The sequence below is a fragment of the Hippocampus comes genome, unplaced genomic scaffold (genome assembly GCF_001891065.2).
Source record: "Hippocampus comes isolate QL1 unplaced genomic scaffold, H_comes_QL1_v1.1 scaffold64, whole genome shotgun sequence".
Taxonomy (NCBI): Eukaryota; Metazoa; Chordata; class Actinopteri; order Syngnathiformes; family Syngnathidae; genus Hippocampus; species Hippocampus comes.
The window spans coordinates 1019975-1034961 of record NW_017842053.1 but is presented as its reverse complement, the minus strand read 5'-3'; the positions used below and the strand labels follow the sequence as shown (position 1 = coordinate 1034961).

The 14987-nt window shown below is 44.9% G+C and overlaps 1 protein-coding gene across 5 annotated transcripts in view; it reads left to right on the top strand.

The window, feature by feature from the left end:
- The window catches only part of ccdc88ab (coiled-coil domain containing 88Ab), a 31664-nt gene that overhangs the window by 1968 nt on the left and 14709 nt on the right, over positions 1-14987 (top strand). For all 5 annotated transcript variants that reach the window (XM_019859826.1, XM_019859825.1, XM_019859823.1 and 2 more), the window contains exons 2-19: positions 3616-3699; positions 3763-3903; positions 4650-4822; positions 7563-7644; positions 8411-8569; positions 8945-9091; positions 9164-9308; positions 9682-9860; positions 10739-10876; positions 11818-12001; positions 12087-12217; positions 12511-12804; positions 12920-13102; positions 13175-13453; positions 13532-13656; positions 13895-14033; positions 14110-14286; positions 14635-14796. In XM_019859826.1, the coding sequence (XP_019715385.1) occupies positions 3616-3699; positions 3763-3903; positions 4650-4822; positions 7563-7644; positions 8411-8569; positions 8945-9091; positions 9164-9308; positions 9682-9860; positions 10739-10876; positions 11818-12001; positions 12087-12217; positions 12511-12804; positions 12920-13102; positions 13175-13453; positions 13532-13656; positions 13895-14033; positions 14110-14286; positions 14635-14796 (2922 nt within the window). The remainder of the gene's footprint in view (positions 1-3615; positions 3700-3762; positions 3904-4649; positions 4823-7562; positions 7645-8410; positions 8570-8944; positions 9092-9163; positions 9309-9681; positions 9861-10738; positions 10877-11817; positions 12002-12086; positions 12218-12510; positions 12805-12919; positions 13103-13174; positions 13454-13531; positions 13657-13894; positions 14034-14109; positions 14287-14634; positions 14797-14987) is intronic.

Below are 14987 nucleotides of genomic sequence, written 5' to 3'. Positions count from 1 at the left end.
GTCCCGGTCCGGCCCAGTCGCCCAACGGCTCCCCCAGCATGAGGAGGACAGAGAGCCGACAGCACCTCTCGGTGGAGTTGGCTGATGCCAAGGCTAAGATTAGACGTCTGCGGCAAGAATTGTGAGTCCCTGTTTTGTTTCTGTATTAGCTAACTAGCTAATGATTTGCTACGTCCCGATTGATGCTTCACCGACTGTACCATTCTGCCATGATGACTCAAATGGCCATCTGACTGTGAATTGACTAGCTCGTTATTCAATAATTCGCTACTTCCTGATTTGTATAGAACTGATGGTGCAGTTTTGATTTAGTTAAATGTAGCATTCTTAACATTCCAACTGTGAATGACTATCAAACCAACTAAATAGCTACGTAATGTGGTACTTCTGATTGTAGTTCATGGAGAAAGGGAGGTGAAGTTTTGATTCTGTGTTAGTGTGTACCATTCCTGCCATAGATAGGAAAGTAAAGAATGAACTAACAAACCACCTACCTACTTGAAACTAACTTAAAAGCTGGATAGTTATCAGATTAACTACCTAGCTATCCTGACAGTATTTTATTATTTCCTGTACTCAAATGGCCTACCAGACAAACAACCAGCCAGTAAGATAGCTAGGTTTTTAGCTACTTCCTGATTTCCACAGAATAGACGTATAGGAGCATTCATAATGCAAGAATACAGTGTTCATATATAGTGCAAATCTCAGTGGCGACCATCACTGTATGCCCAGACATCCAAACAAGTGAAGGTGCTCTCATAAAGTATATATATGTGGTCTTGTAATGAATTATCGAACTTCAGTTTGCTTTCATTTCAGTGCGTAAGTATTTCAGTGTTGCACATACAGTAGGTTAGTTTGTTTCAATGTCATGAGGCCCAGACAGTCGATAGTACTTTTTAATGAGATTGTTTTGTTCCGCTTGCAAAGATGGACCGTTAAATGCTAAAATGGATGACAACAAGTCTCCTCCAGAAAATTGGACTCGTTTGTTGTGGCGTTCCATCACTGCAGGCGCCACTCTTTGCTTGGAAGTGGAGCTGGGAATGTAAATCAAGATCATTAGTTGTTGTTGTTTGGCGGTTGCTATGGCATTGTCACAGATTGCAACACAAAGGGTTGGGTCGCATTTAGCCGCTAACGGGCACAACTAGTGACTTGAAGATGGGCACAGCGAGCGACTCGAAGGAGGACATAGTATATTGACAGTTAAAGTGCATTCAATCAGAATCATCTTTATTGGCCAAGTATGTAGAACACACAAGGAATTTGTTTCCCATAATATAGGCTACACTAGTATACCAAGCAATGACGAAGAAACAAAGACCTGAACATTTAAGTATCGAAAGATTTTCTCCATGTAAGGGTACCATTGTGCAGTAGTCCCACCCAATGGCAGCTGTGCGACAATGTGTGTAGTCATCGAGCAGAGATAAAGTGATTAGTGGGGCAATACAGTACTGTGACGGTTGTGCAGATAATTGTTGCACCATTTTTAAGTGACCAACAGCAGGAATTGTGATACAACTTTAGGTGTGCGAACATACAGAAACTCCTTGAGCGCTTTCAAGTGTCTGCTGCTGTGGAATATTGATGAACAACAATTGTTCTAGTATGTAGAGAGCTGAATCTACAATGATTAGGGGTGACGTGCAAGAATGCCAAAAGCCACGATAGATTTGCGTTTCTTTTTAGGGAGTTAATTGCGAGGGGGAAGAAGTTGTTTGAATGTCTGGTCGAGCTGGGCCTACAAGTAGAGTATAATTTAGCGGCCAAAAGACACCATTAGGTTCTAAGTATTGGATATGGTGTGCACGATGAACAAAGCGTAGTACTGTATTTAGCTGGCAACAGAAACTGTTAGCCGCTAGCTGATGGCAATCCCATACCTTGTCGCTGCCAAGAGCTTAATGCTGACCGTATCATAGTTATTATGAGAGAATAAAGCGTATCAAAGGGGTGTGGGGAGGGTTTAAATATAGCAGTGCACACCAGTGTTTGCTAAGGTGCAAAGCGTGTTAAACCGTGAGCAGCCCAGCCAGCTGCATGCAAAATGTGAGCCTGCAGCTAATCTTCAAGGCAGGATCTGACAGGTGTTTGTGATTTGGGGAAAGAGTTGGAGGAGGGGATAACTGCTTAAATGAAAACAGGGATCTCCATGAAGGATACCATTGCCTTATTGAGATGTTGTCGTGAAGCTGCAGACATATTTGCATGTCGGTTGCTGTTTATCTTGGAGTTGTAACTGTCGTTTGGTGTCGAGTGTGACGCTCGGCAGACGGCGCTTGTTGGATGTAGTCGGAGTCAAATTCAGGTCAGGACGACTGGGAAATATACACATGAGCTACCGTGTATTTCCGGGAAGTTTCATTTGGTACGCCGTAATCTAGGCCATCGTGTAAAGCTTTTCTTGTACACTTTTATTAGCAATGTTGTTGCCAGCTTAGTGGAATTTTCTAAGAAATATAGAGAATGAACAGAGTAGGGCATTTACATGGAAAATGTGTCTCTACTTACAAAATTTTTTTAGTGAAGACATTTCTTCCAGAACCAATTAATTTCGTAAGTAGAGGTACCACTGTACTGTCACCATAGCGAGTTTCGACACATATTTGAATGCACAAGTTAGCATTGGCTTCTGATAAGTGAGGCATAGTTGACAGCCAGGTGAAGTCGGCGTGATAATGTCTGATGCCCTGTGCACTGATCCGCTAATTGAGAAGGATATGAAGTGCCGCGCCCGTGAGCGAAAGTGCTTTTATTGTTTTTACGGAAGGGCACTCTTTTTAATGTTCCGCACCAATCAATTCTGTTAGCTTAACGCATCTAGTTTATCGCAGTTTTTGTTGCTTTTCCAGGGAAGAGAAGAGCGAGCAGCTTCTTGACACACGGCAGGAGCTGGAGAACATGGAAGTGGAGCTCAAGAGGATCCAACAGGAGGTAAGTGGAACACAACGTAGTAGTACACCTCCTACTACTCGTATGCGTTATCTCTGTGGCTCTTAATTGGCTCTCGCTCTTTAGCAGTTGCTATAATTGGCACTGTCTTTAGCTTGAAGCAGCAGCCTCACGCTGTTTGGTAGACGCCGCAGCTAATCGAGGTGGTTGAGGTCAAGGCAATGGAGGACACTGTGGACACCACTGTCTACTTAAAACCCAGCACACAAGGCTACCGAGATCCAATGGCCCCGTACTCCGTTGGTATAGCTGCTTCAAGCCATGATCACATTGGTGCCTTGCCCCCATTTTTTAAATTTTTTTCCCCTCCAATCCATTTTAATGGGCATCAATTATGCATGGATTCTGCTTTTCGCAGGCCGGCACTGTCTCTGTCCCTCAAAAGAGGTGTTTTTCACACATCAAAGCCATCAATGAATTGTAGCATAAGCCTGCTCATTGTCTTTTTTCACATGACAGTAACCACATGAGTCACGATCAGGGATTGATGCGATGTAGTCATGGTCATATTCTGTTCCACAGTCACTAATTCTACAGGAGGTGTCTGGTAGATTTTTTTATTAGATTTTTTTTTTCTTCAAATAATGTCATAATGCACATAAAAGCAAGCTAGATTGCTTGTAAACAAAATAAAACAATTGCTTCTGTCTCCAGTGTGAGAAAAAGGAAGATTACATCGAACGCATCCAGACTCTGGATTTCAACACCAAAGCTGCCATCGCTTCCCACATCCAAGAGGTGAATATCCCTCACGCTCAATCTCCCACGGTCCTCTCACTGATGCTAGAGTGTGATTTAAAGGTAACGCACAACCCGGAGAATGTCGTGGACCTGCAGTGGCTGGAAAGTGGGGAGCTGCCCGCCGAGGACCTGGCAAGCCTATCCAGGAATCTGGCCTTTCATCTCAAACACGTGGTGGATGACAGGGACACGCAGCTGGAGGTAAGGTTTTGTTGCTTCCTTCATCATGCAGAATGGATAGTTGTTGTGTTAACTTTGTCACTGGAATAATGACTCAAACTGCAGCAATTTCAAAATCACTAAATAACTGCCACGATGTTCAGCATTTAGCTGAGAACAGACAAAATGAGCGACACAACTATTGACTTCAAGGTGGACATGTTAGCATTTAGCTGCTAATAGACGCAACGAGGAGATGCGAGAGGAACTTGTTAATCCGTAGTTCATGCAGAATGGCTGGCACCATGTTCAGTTGTGTGGGAAGTTGACCACAAGCAAGTGGCCTCAGGAAGGAAAAGGCTGCAGATTGTTTAACTGTCTCGTGGGTGAACGATTGGAGTGTCTGTGTCCGTGTTTTTCTCACGAATCACGCGTCACTTGTGTTTCCAGCCATAGGGGGCAGATGCCGACAACTGATACAAATGCGTGCGTGCGTGCGTGCGTGTGCGTGTGCGTGCGCGTGCGTGCGCGTGCGCGTGTGTGTGTGTGTGTGTGTGTGTGTGTGTGTGTGTGTATATATATATAATCGCCTCCAGATTACCAGTGTGCTATCCAGAAGTTCTCAATTAAAAGTCCATTTCCTGTCACAGCCTGGGGATCATGTTGCTGTCGTAAAGCCCTTTTTTTTCTAGTTAACATACTTAATTGTCATATCAGCATAGAACAGTTAACCAAGGCTGGTTTAGTTTAATTTGTGCCAATTCAAACTCATCTCTCCTTTGGTCCAGACTATCGTGGAGCTGACCCAAGAGAGGGACTGTATTCAGCTGTCTCCGCTGGGTACCGGTCCGGCCCAGTCGCCCAACGGCTCCCCCAGCATGAGGAGGACAGAGAGCCGACAGCACCTCTCGGTGGAGTTGGCTGATGCCAAGGCTAAGATTAGACGTCTGCGGCAAGAATTGTGAGTCCCTGTTTTGTTTCTGTATTAGCTAACTAGCTAATGATTTGCTACGTCCCGATTGATGCTTCACCGACTGTACCATTCTGCCATGATGACTCAAATGGCCATCTGACTGTGAATTGACTAGCTCGTTATTCAATAATTCGCTACTTCCTGATTTGTATAGAACTGATGGTGCAGTTTTGATTTAGTTAAATGTAGCATTCTTAACATTCCAACTGTGAATGACTATCAAACCAACTAAATAGCTACGTAATGTGGTACTTCTGATTGTAGTTCATGGAGAAAGGGAGGTGAAGTTTTGATTCTGTGTTAGTGTGTACCATTCCTGCCATAGATAGGAAAGTAAAGAATGAACTAACAAACCACCTACCTACTTGAAACTAACTTAAAAGCTGGATAGATATCAGATTAACTACCTAGCTATCCTGACAGTATTTTATTATTTCCTGTACTCAAATGGCCTACCAGACAAACAACCAGCCAGTAAGATAGCTAGGTTTTTAGCTACTTCCTGATTTCCACAGAATAGACGTATAGGAGCATTCATAATGCAAGAATACAGTGTTCATATATAGTGCAAATCTCAGTGGCGACCATCACTGTATGCCCAGACATCCAAACAAGTGAAGGTGCTCTCATAAAGTATATATATGTGGTCTTGTAATGAATTATCGAACTTCAGTTTGCTTTCATTTCAGTGCGTAAGTATTTCAGTGTTGCACATACAGTAGGTTAGTTTGTTTCAATGTCATGAGGCCCAGACAGTCGATAGTACTTTTTAATGAGATTGTTTTGTTCCGCTTGCAAAGATGGACCGTTAAATGCTAAAATGGATGACAACAAGTCTCCTCCAGAAAATTGGACTCGTTTGTTGTGGCGTTCCATCACTGCAGGCGCCACTCTTTGCTTGGAAGTGGAGCTGGGAATGTAAATCAAGATCATTAGTTGTTGTTGTTTGGCGGTTGCTATGGCATTGTCACAGATTGCAACACAAAGGGTTGGGTCGCATTTAGCCGCTAACGGGCACAACTAGTGACTTGAAGATGGGCACAGCGAGCGACTCGAAGGAGGACATAGTATATTGACAGTTAAAGTGCATTCAATCAGAATCATCTTTATTGGCCAAGTATGTAGAACACACAAGGAATTTGTTTCCCATAATATAGGCTACACTAGTATACCAAGCAATGACGAAGAAACAAAGACCTGAACATTTAAGTATCGAAAGATTTTCTCCATGTAAGGGTACCATTGTGCAGTAGTCCCACCCAATGGCAGCTGTGCGACAATGTGTGTAGTCATCGAGCAGAGATAAAGTGATTAGTGGGGCAATACAGTACTGTGACGGTTGTGCAGATAATTGTTGCACCATTTTTAAGTGACCAACAGCAGGAATTGTGATACAACTTTAGGTGTGCGAACATACAGAAACTCCTTGAGCGCTTTCAAGTGTCTGCTGCTGTGGAATATTGATGAACAACAATTGTTCTAGTATGTAGAGAGCTGAATCTACAATGATTAGGGGTGACGTGCAAGAATGCCAAAAGCCACGATAGATTTGCGTTTCTTTTTAGGGAGTTAATTGCGAGGGGGAAGAAGTTGTTTGAATGTCTGGTCGAGCTGGGCCTACAAGTAGAGTATAATTTAGCGGCCAAAAGACACCATTAGGTTCTAAGTATTGGATATGGTGTGCACGATGAACAAAGCGTAGTACTGTATTTAGCTGGCAACAGAAACTGTTAGCCGCTAGCTGATGGCAATCCCATACCTTGTCGCTGCCAAGAGCTTAATGCTGACCGTATCATAGTTATTATGAGAGAATAAAGCGTATCAAAGGGGTGTGGGGAGGGTTTAAATATAGCAGTGCACACCAGTGTTTGCTAAGGTGCAAAGCGTGTTAAACCGTGAGCAGCCCAGCCAGCTGCATGCAAAATGTGAGCCTGCAGCTAATCTTCAAGGCAGGATCTGACAGGTGTTTGTGATTTGGGGAAAGAGTTGGAGGAGGGGATAACTGCTTAAATGAAAACAGGGATCTCCATGAAGGATACCATTGCCTTATTGAGATGTTGTCGTGAAGCTGCAGACATATTTGCATGTCGGTTGCTGTTTATCTTGGAGTTGTAACTGTCGTTTGGTGTCGAGTGTGACGCTCGGCAGACGGCGCTTGTTGGATGTAGTCGGAGTCAAATTCAGGTCAGGACGACTGGGAAATATACACATGAGCTACCGTGTATTTCCGGGAAGTTTCATTTGGTACGCCGTAATCTAGGCCATCGTGTAAAGCTTTTCTTGTACACTTTTATTAGCAATGTTGTTGCCAGCTTAGTGGAATTTTCTAAGAAATATAGAGAATGAACAGAGTAGGGCATTTACATGGAAAATGTGTCTCTACTTACAAAATTTTTTTAGTGAAGACATTTCTTCCAGAACCAATTAATTTCGTAAGTAGAGGTACCACTGTACTGTCACCATAGCGAGTTTCGACACATATTTGAATGCACAAGTTAGCATTGGCTTCTGATAAGTGAGGCATAGTTGACAGCCAGGTGAAGTCGGCGTGATAATGTCTGATGCCCTGTGCACTGATCCGCTAATTGAGAAGGATATGAAGTGCCGCGCCCGTGAGCGAAAGTGCTTTTATTGTTTTTACGGAAGGGCACTCTTTTTAATGTTCCGCACCAATCAATTCTGTTAGCTTAACGCATCTAGTTTATCGCAGTTTTTGTTGCTTTTCCAGGGAAGAGAAGAGCGAGCAGCTTCTTGACACACGGCAGGAGCTGGAGAACATGGAAGTGGAGCTCAAGAGGATCCAACAGGAGGTAAGTGGAACACAACGTAGTAGTACACCTCCTACTACTCGTATGCGTTATCTCTGTGGCTCTTAATTGGCTCTCGCTCTTTAGCAGTTGCTATAATTGGCACTGTCTTTAGCTTGAAGCAGCAGCCTCACGCTGTTTGGTAGACGCCGCAGCTAATCGAGGTGGTTGAGGTCAAGGCAATGGAGGACACTGTGGACACCACTGTCTACTTAAAACCCAGCACACAAGGCTACCGAGATCCAATGGCCCCGTACTCCGTTGGTATAGCTGCTTCAAGCCATGATCACATGTAGATCCCTCCTTTTCATTCTCGGGGGGGGGGGGCATTAAGTAACCTGTGATTTCCAAGATGCTATCGTGCACACATGGATATGAAAGAGTTAACAGCCGATCACGTTATGCAGGCTTTGTCATCCACTTAATAAGGTGTCCTCCTGAAGATCCATTCTTCATCATTCATGATGAAGGATGTTAGCTACTTAAAAAAAATACCTCCCACAAATAGCTGCCTCCTTTTTACTCTCAGAAGGAGAAAAAAAATGTGGTAACTGTAATTACCTTTGTTGAAGCTGTTGTTCATAAACCGACATTAGTGTCAAACATCTGAGCCCAAGATGTGGGGTCTGGATCTACTAAAGAAAAATAAATGCCTCCTGCAAATGGTCAACTCGATTGCTTACCGAGACAACAGCGAACAGTCTCTCTGATAATGTAAAATGGTGAGCGTTTACACAAATGCATCTACTTTGTCTTTCAACACATTAAGAGCTACCAGCTTCTATCAGACGCTCGCTCGGCCCGGGCGTACCGCGACGAGCTGGACGCCCTCCGAGAGAAAGCCATCCGCGTGGACAAGCTGGAGAGCGAGCTGTGCCGCTACAAGGAGAGACTCCACGACATTGAGTTCTACAAGGCCAGAGTGGAGGTACGGTGATTTCGTTCAACACTGAAAACGAGATGAGGAAAGAGCGTAACTTGCTTGTCTATTAGTCTCTATATTTGATCAAAACTAGCACAAATAACTGCTCATACAGGGGGATTATATTTCCTGTAATGTAAAGAATAAAAGTTGTAAAAAGTTTGTCTTGAACACTTTCACTGCAAAGAGTACAGGTTTTCAGATTTTGCCTTGGGGTTTAGCAGCCCTGTATTTTCCTGCCTTATCGTGAATCACATGGCATCCACATAGAGTAGTACACACTGTGTAAGGTTCTCTGCCCTATAAAGGCGTGCAAGCAACGCAAGTTGATTTTTAAACTGAGTGTAGTTCTGCGTTTTTGCTCTGTGATGAATTGTGTAGGAGTTGAAGGAGGACAATCAGGTCCTGCTGGAGACCAAAACCATGCTGGAGGAGCAGTTGGATGCCAGCAGGAGCCGATCTGACAAACTGCACCTCCTGGAGAAGGAAAATCTGCAGCTAAAATCCAAAATCCATGATCTGGAGATGGTGAGACAAACACATGTGGAAAGAGGTCGGGTTGCTGTTTTAGCACTTCTAAAATCAAGTTGTTTCCATCAGGAGCGAGATTTAGATCGCAAGCGAATGGAGGAGCTGTTGGAGGAAAACCTGGTGCTGGAAATGGCCCAGAAACAGAGCATGGATGAGTCCTTACACCTGGGCTGGGAGTTAGAACAACTGTCCAAAACACCAGAGCTGACTGAAGGTAAGAAGAACCAGGCGCCACAAGCATCCTGGCGAACTTCCATTGGCTTGGCCTCAACTCATGGCCAAAGTCTTGTAATTAATATTCATCGGCTCCCGGAAGATAATCTGTTCTTTTCAGTTATTAAAGCTGTTAAGAGGTTTAACTAGCCAGGGATCTGCATAACGACTTGTTGTTTATTGAAATAACATTTAACAGCTTTTACACCTGGAACCTTACACCATGGGGCTTTGTCTCAAAGGGGACCTGTTGTGGGGGGAAAAAATTGAATTGATTATACATGCTTGTATTGTGGGAAAAGACATCATGTGTCCTTTTAATTTACATTTTGTTGACAAAGCTTCATTTAATTATCTGCTCGTTGCTGCCTCAGCACCTCAGAAGTCCCTCGGTGAAGAGGTGAATGAGCTGACATCCAGTCGGCTGCTAAAATTGGAGAAGGACAACCAGACGCTGCAAAAGACGGTGGAGGAGCTCCGGGGAGGCACTGGTTCGGACTCGGTGGCCAAACTGGGCAAAGTCAGCCAGGAGAATCAGAGGCTGAACCAGAAAGTGAGCAATGTTGTTGTTATTCCTTGGAGGTACACAACATGGCTCCGTCACTGGCCCAATGCTTTTTAAAAATATATATTTTGGCTTATTTTCACGTTGCTAAATAGAAATTGCTCATTTTACTCTGATACAAATACATCCGATGGCTGGTCTTTCGACCTTTTCCCACACCACCAGAAGTACCAGAGAGAAAAGAGCAGAAAGTATTTGGAGAGTGGAAGAAAAGCACCATGCAAGCAAAGCTGTAAATCCCACCTGCTTGGCTTTGCCTTTTCTTTTCCCACTCAGTGACACCCTAAATGCCCCTCGCCCAGAGGAGCCTCTTTGCAGGGAGGTACGCCTCCTGCGGGCTTGCTCTATTACAATTCTGTTCTTCTTCCCACACAAGGGCGGGTTTTATCTCAGGATGCATTGATGTCTTTAGTAACAGTGCTTAAAAAAATTGAAAGCACTTAATATTAAAAGGGAACAAATCTGTGTCGAATTTAGTGTGTCCATGCTTTGTGCTAAAAACAGGTTCACAAACATAATGTGGACCTGTTTTTAGCACAAGCATGGACACAATGAGGACCACACTGAAAGTGACATCAAAATAGAAGCAACTTAGAGGCAGATTACCCAGTTACACCTCAATAACACGAGTACAGCATATATATGGGTCTTTTCAGGCAAATATGGTTTTTAAAATTGACATCATAATAAACAAGCACCATTGCTGACATTGTGTTGACTTCGTTGGACAGCACACTACTGTTGACTGAACCAACAGGGCCTCTCCTGGTTGACACGAGACAAAATTCATAAACAATCAAATTGACACAAAGTGAATACATTGATTATTATTATTCTCACTACGAATGTGACTGATTTGTGTGCAGCTGGAGCATCTGGAAAGTGAACTCGCGGCCGAGAAAGAGTCACTCCACAGCGCCGAGTCTCTGAGCACGGATCTGATGAAGGAGAAAGCCTTACTGGAGAAGACGCTGGAAACGCTGCGGGAAAATTCCGAGAGACAGGTACCAGATCACAATCGGTTTCAGCATGACACTTTAAACGTAACCTCAATCTAAGTCTTAACTGGAATGACCTCCATTTTGTGCAGAAATGCCCTGAATGGATCATGTGGCTTACTTACTTGATCACACGAGGCAGTCATTGTACCAAACATGACAGTATGTGATTCCTCCTTTGGGAATGTGGAGCACGCACAAACAAAATGTTCATTGATCATTTTATTCCCCCTAAGAAGCTGCTTTGGAAAATAATGTGCGTCATTTACCATTTACCAAAAGCGAGCAATGACAGTGCATTTTCTAAGAGGAGCTGTTTTTATGACTGCTTGGCCTAGATGCAGACGCTCTGATTCACTGTCAGGGGTCCACGGAGACTCTGTAGCGGTTCGACCCAAATAGGACACTTTCGATTACTTCACGTGTTTGACTGATGAAACACAGCATGGACGACGCCACATGATAGATTCCAAGATTACTGTGGTTAGAGAAAAATGTGTGCTTCTGTGTTACTGCTTCCGGGAAAATGTCTGAGTAATACCTGAAAATGAGTCAAATAACACATTTCAACCAAAATGAGCTTGATGCTCGTGTTAATCACGGTAGCTAGATTCTGTTCTCATACAAGTAATGCTGCATTAAAGTGTAATCTACTGTCAATTTATACTTTTGACAAGTGCTCTCCAATGGTTTTTGAAGTCACGCAGAGATGCTTTTAAAAGACCACATAAGCTACACTGCTACATTACATCTGGTCATGTTCTTAATTCACGTGTGGGTGGAACTCTTTGTCTGCCCTTATGCACTCCAAGTGCGATCCTTTTGACCTCCCAGCCATCCTGTAAGAGGCAGACTCGTTTTCCGCTGGCCTGAGTGCTACTGCATGACATCACTGGTTATGTCTCCTGAAGCACAGTATGCTGAGTTGAGCTGTGTTGTGTCCGCAGCTGAAGGGTCTGGAACAGGAGAACAAGCATCTAAGCCAGACGGTGTCATCCCTGCGTCAACGCAGCCAGGTGGGCGCCGAGGCTCGTGTCAAGGACGTGGAGAAGGAGAACCGCATCCTCCATGAGTCCATCTGCGAGACCACGGGCAAGCTCAACAAGATGGAGTTTGAGCGGAAACAGCTGAGTGAGGCAACGTCTCCGCCAGCGCTTTCTCGTGTGTCTGTTTTCTTTTCCTCCGTCGGATCAACACGGCGGCCGTTTGTCTGCAGGAAAAGAACTGGAGTCCTTGAAAGAGAAGGGCGAGAGAGCGGAGGAGTTGGAGATTCTGATACAGAAGTTGGAGCGGGACAACGAAAGTCTGCAGAAGAGAGTGGCCAGTTTGGGAATCACCTGCGAGAAGGTTGGTTCTTGTCGTTTCCTGGAAGCCTCCAGGAAGAAATACTGCAAATTGAATTCTCTGGATTAAAAAAAAAAAAAAAAAACGAGCTGGCCATAGTTTTCCCATCCCTACTTTAGCCCCTGCGCTGTGAATTTCAATACATTATCATTTTATTATTCATGTTAGACATTGGAATTAAAGACTGACTTATCATCTGAGGTATCCCACCGTCATTGTCAGCAAAATCAGGTCAGTACTTTTAAAATCCTGCCAGTGTTTGAGGCAACAGTCTTCTCCGTTTATTCCACCTGAAGGTATCGGCGTTGGAGAAGGAGAACACCGACCTGGAGGCGGAGAGCCGGCGCCTCAAGAAGAAGCTGGACAGTCTGAAGAACATGGCCTTCCAGCTGGAGGCGCTGGAGAAGGAGAACTCGCAGCTGGAGCAGGAGAACCTTGAGGTGCGACGCTCGGCCGAGAGCTTCCGCTCAGCCGGGGTCAAGGCCGTGCAGCTCGAGGCCGAGAACAGGGAACTGGAGAGCGAGAGGAGCCAGCTTAAGCGCAGCCTGGAGCTCCTCAAAGCCACCTCCAAGAAAACAGAGCGATTAGAGGTGAGACGTTCCCGCCAAACGGGTCCACCGGTGTTAGTTTTAATGGTGCCTCTGACTCACCACAAGCAGTCAACTTTGTTTTTCTGTCCTACTCTGACCGCTCCCATCACCCTAGGTGAGCTACCAGGGCCTGGACACCGAAAACCAGCGCTTGCAGAAAGCGCTGGAGAACAGCAGCAAGAAGATCCAGCAGCTGGAGGCCGAGCTTCAGGAGGTGGAGTCCGAGAACCAAACCCTCCAACGCAACCTGGAGGAGCTCAAGATCTCCAGTAAGCGTCTGGAGCAACTGGAGCAGGAGGTGGGTAGAGAAATGAGGCGCCGATTATAACACCAGGTACATTTTTGGACTCGTCTACTGTCATGGTTCCAGAACAAGACGCTAGAGCAGGAGAGCTCCCAACTGGAAAAGGATAAGAAGCTCCTGGAAAAGGAGAATAAGCGGCTGAGGCAGCAGGCAGAAATCCGCGACTCCAAGCTGGACGACAGCAACCAGCGAATCACCATCTTGGAGAAAGAGAACCGTACCATGGGCAAGGAGATGATCTTTTTCCGGGACTCGTGCACACGGGTCAAAGACCTGGAGAGAGAGAACAAGGAACTGGTCAAACAAGGCACCATTGATAAGAGGACCCTCATCACGCTGAGAGAGGTTTGTGGGAAAAAATGAAGAAATGGCTTTTTTTAGTTGGAGTGAAATGAAACAAATTCTCCCTTTGTTTGTGATTAGGAATTGGTAAGCGAGAAGTTGCGCTCTCAGCAGACCAACAACGACCTGGAAAAACTGACGCATGAGCTGGAAAAGATTGGACTAAACAAGGAGAGGCTGCTGCTCGACGAGGACTCCGACGATAGGTATCCATAAGTTCATTTCGAACTCGGTCTGTCATCTCGGGTAGTGCAACCGGGAGTCTAAATAAATCAGGTCTGTGGCCCACTTTAGATTTAGGTGCCGTCTATTTCAACAATTGCTCGTGCGGTGGGATAGTGTCAGCTGAAAAGTAGCTCATCGTCTTGTTCAGAATCTGGAAGGAATAACAAATATAGTGTGTTACTTTTGCATTCGTAAAATAAATCCAATGTCTTTACCCAGGTTTAAGCTCCTAGAAAGCAAACTGGAGTCAACGCTGAAGTCCTCATTGGAGATCAAGGAGGAGAAGATCGCTGCCCTTGAGGCCAGACTGCAGGAGTCGTCCACTTTGAACCAGCAGCTTCGCCAGGAACTCAAGACCGTACGGGTCAACACGCACACCACAAAACAAGAGTCTGAAAGGCTTCTTCATTTATCTCGTGTGTTTTTCCTCTCAGGTGAAAAAGAACTATGAGGCTCTGCGTCAAAGGGAGGAGGAGGAGAGGATGGTGCAGAGCTCGCCCCCTAGAGGTGTGGAGGACCCCCAGGCGGTCAGCAAATGGGAAAAGGAGAGCCACGAGGCCACCAGGGAACTACTCAAGGTCAAGGACAGACTCATCGAGGTGGAGCGGAATGTGAGTCAGCCGACATAGCTCTTTGAATGCCTCGCTAAAAATTAGTGGTCTTAGTTCACGGCAAAATTCCTCAAAATTCCAACTCAGTTGTTCAGCTCATTCAGGACATTGGGAGCGATTTCTTACATTCTTAAAATTCCCATATCATCATCACTGCATTTCCAAATTAATGGCGAGATTTTACATGCGTAACTAATCCTTCCGCATTTCTTAATCCGTTCTACATGCATACATACTCTTCATCGCATTGCGGGTTCACTTCATTAAACAGAAATCCAATTCAGCTCTGGCACATTACCATTCACGTTCTCTTGTTAATTTGTATTTGTTTTTCACCCCTCCTCCTAGAATGCCACGCTGCAGGCAGAGAAGGCGGCGCTGAGGAGCCAGCTCAAACAACTGGAGACGCAGAGTTCCAACCTGCAGGCTCAGATCGTGGCCGTGCAGAGACAGACCGCCTCTCTGCAGGAGAACAACACGACGCTGCAGACTCAGAACGCCAAGCTGCAGGTGATGTGCACAAACAATAGAAAACTGCGGTTGCGGGGCAGCATTGCAATAAACGCTTCTCTGCAGCTCACTGTCTGTAGCTTACATTGAGGACACAAAACCGCTAATAATGATCATCGTAGTATGCAACAATAAGATATCACTTTATTTATTTATGAGTTTAACATTTTTAATTATGATTTTTTTGTATT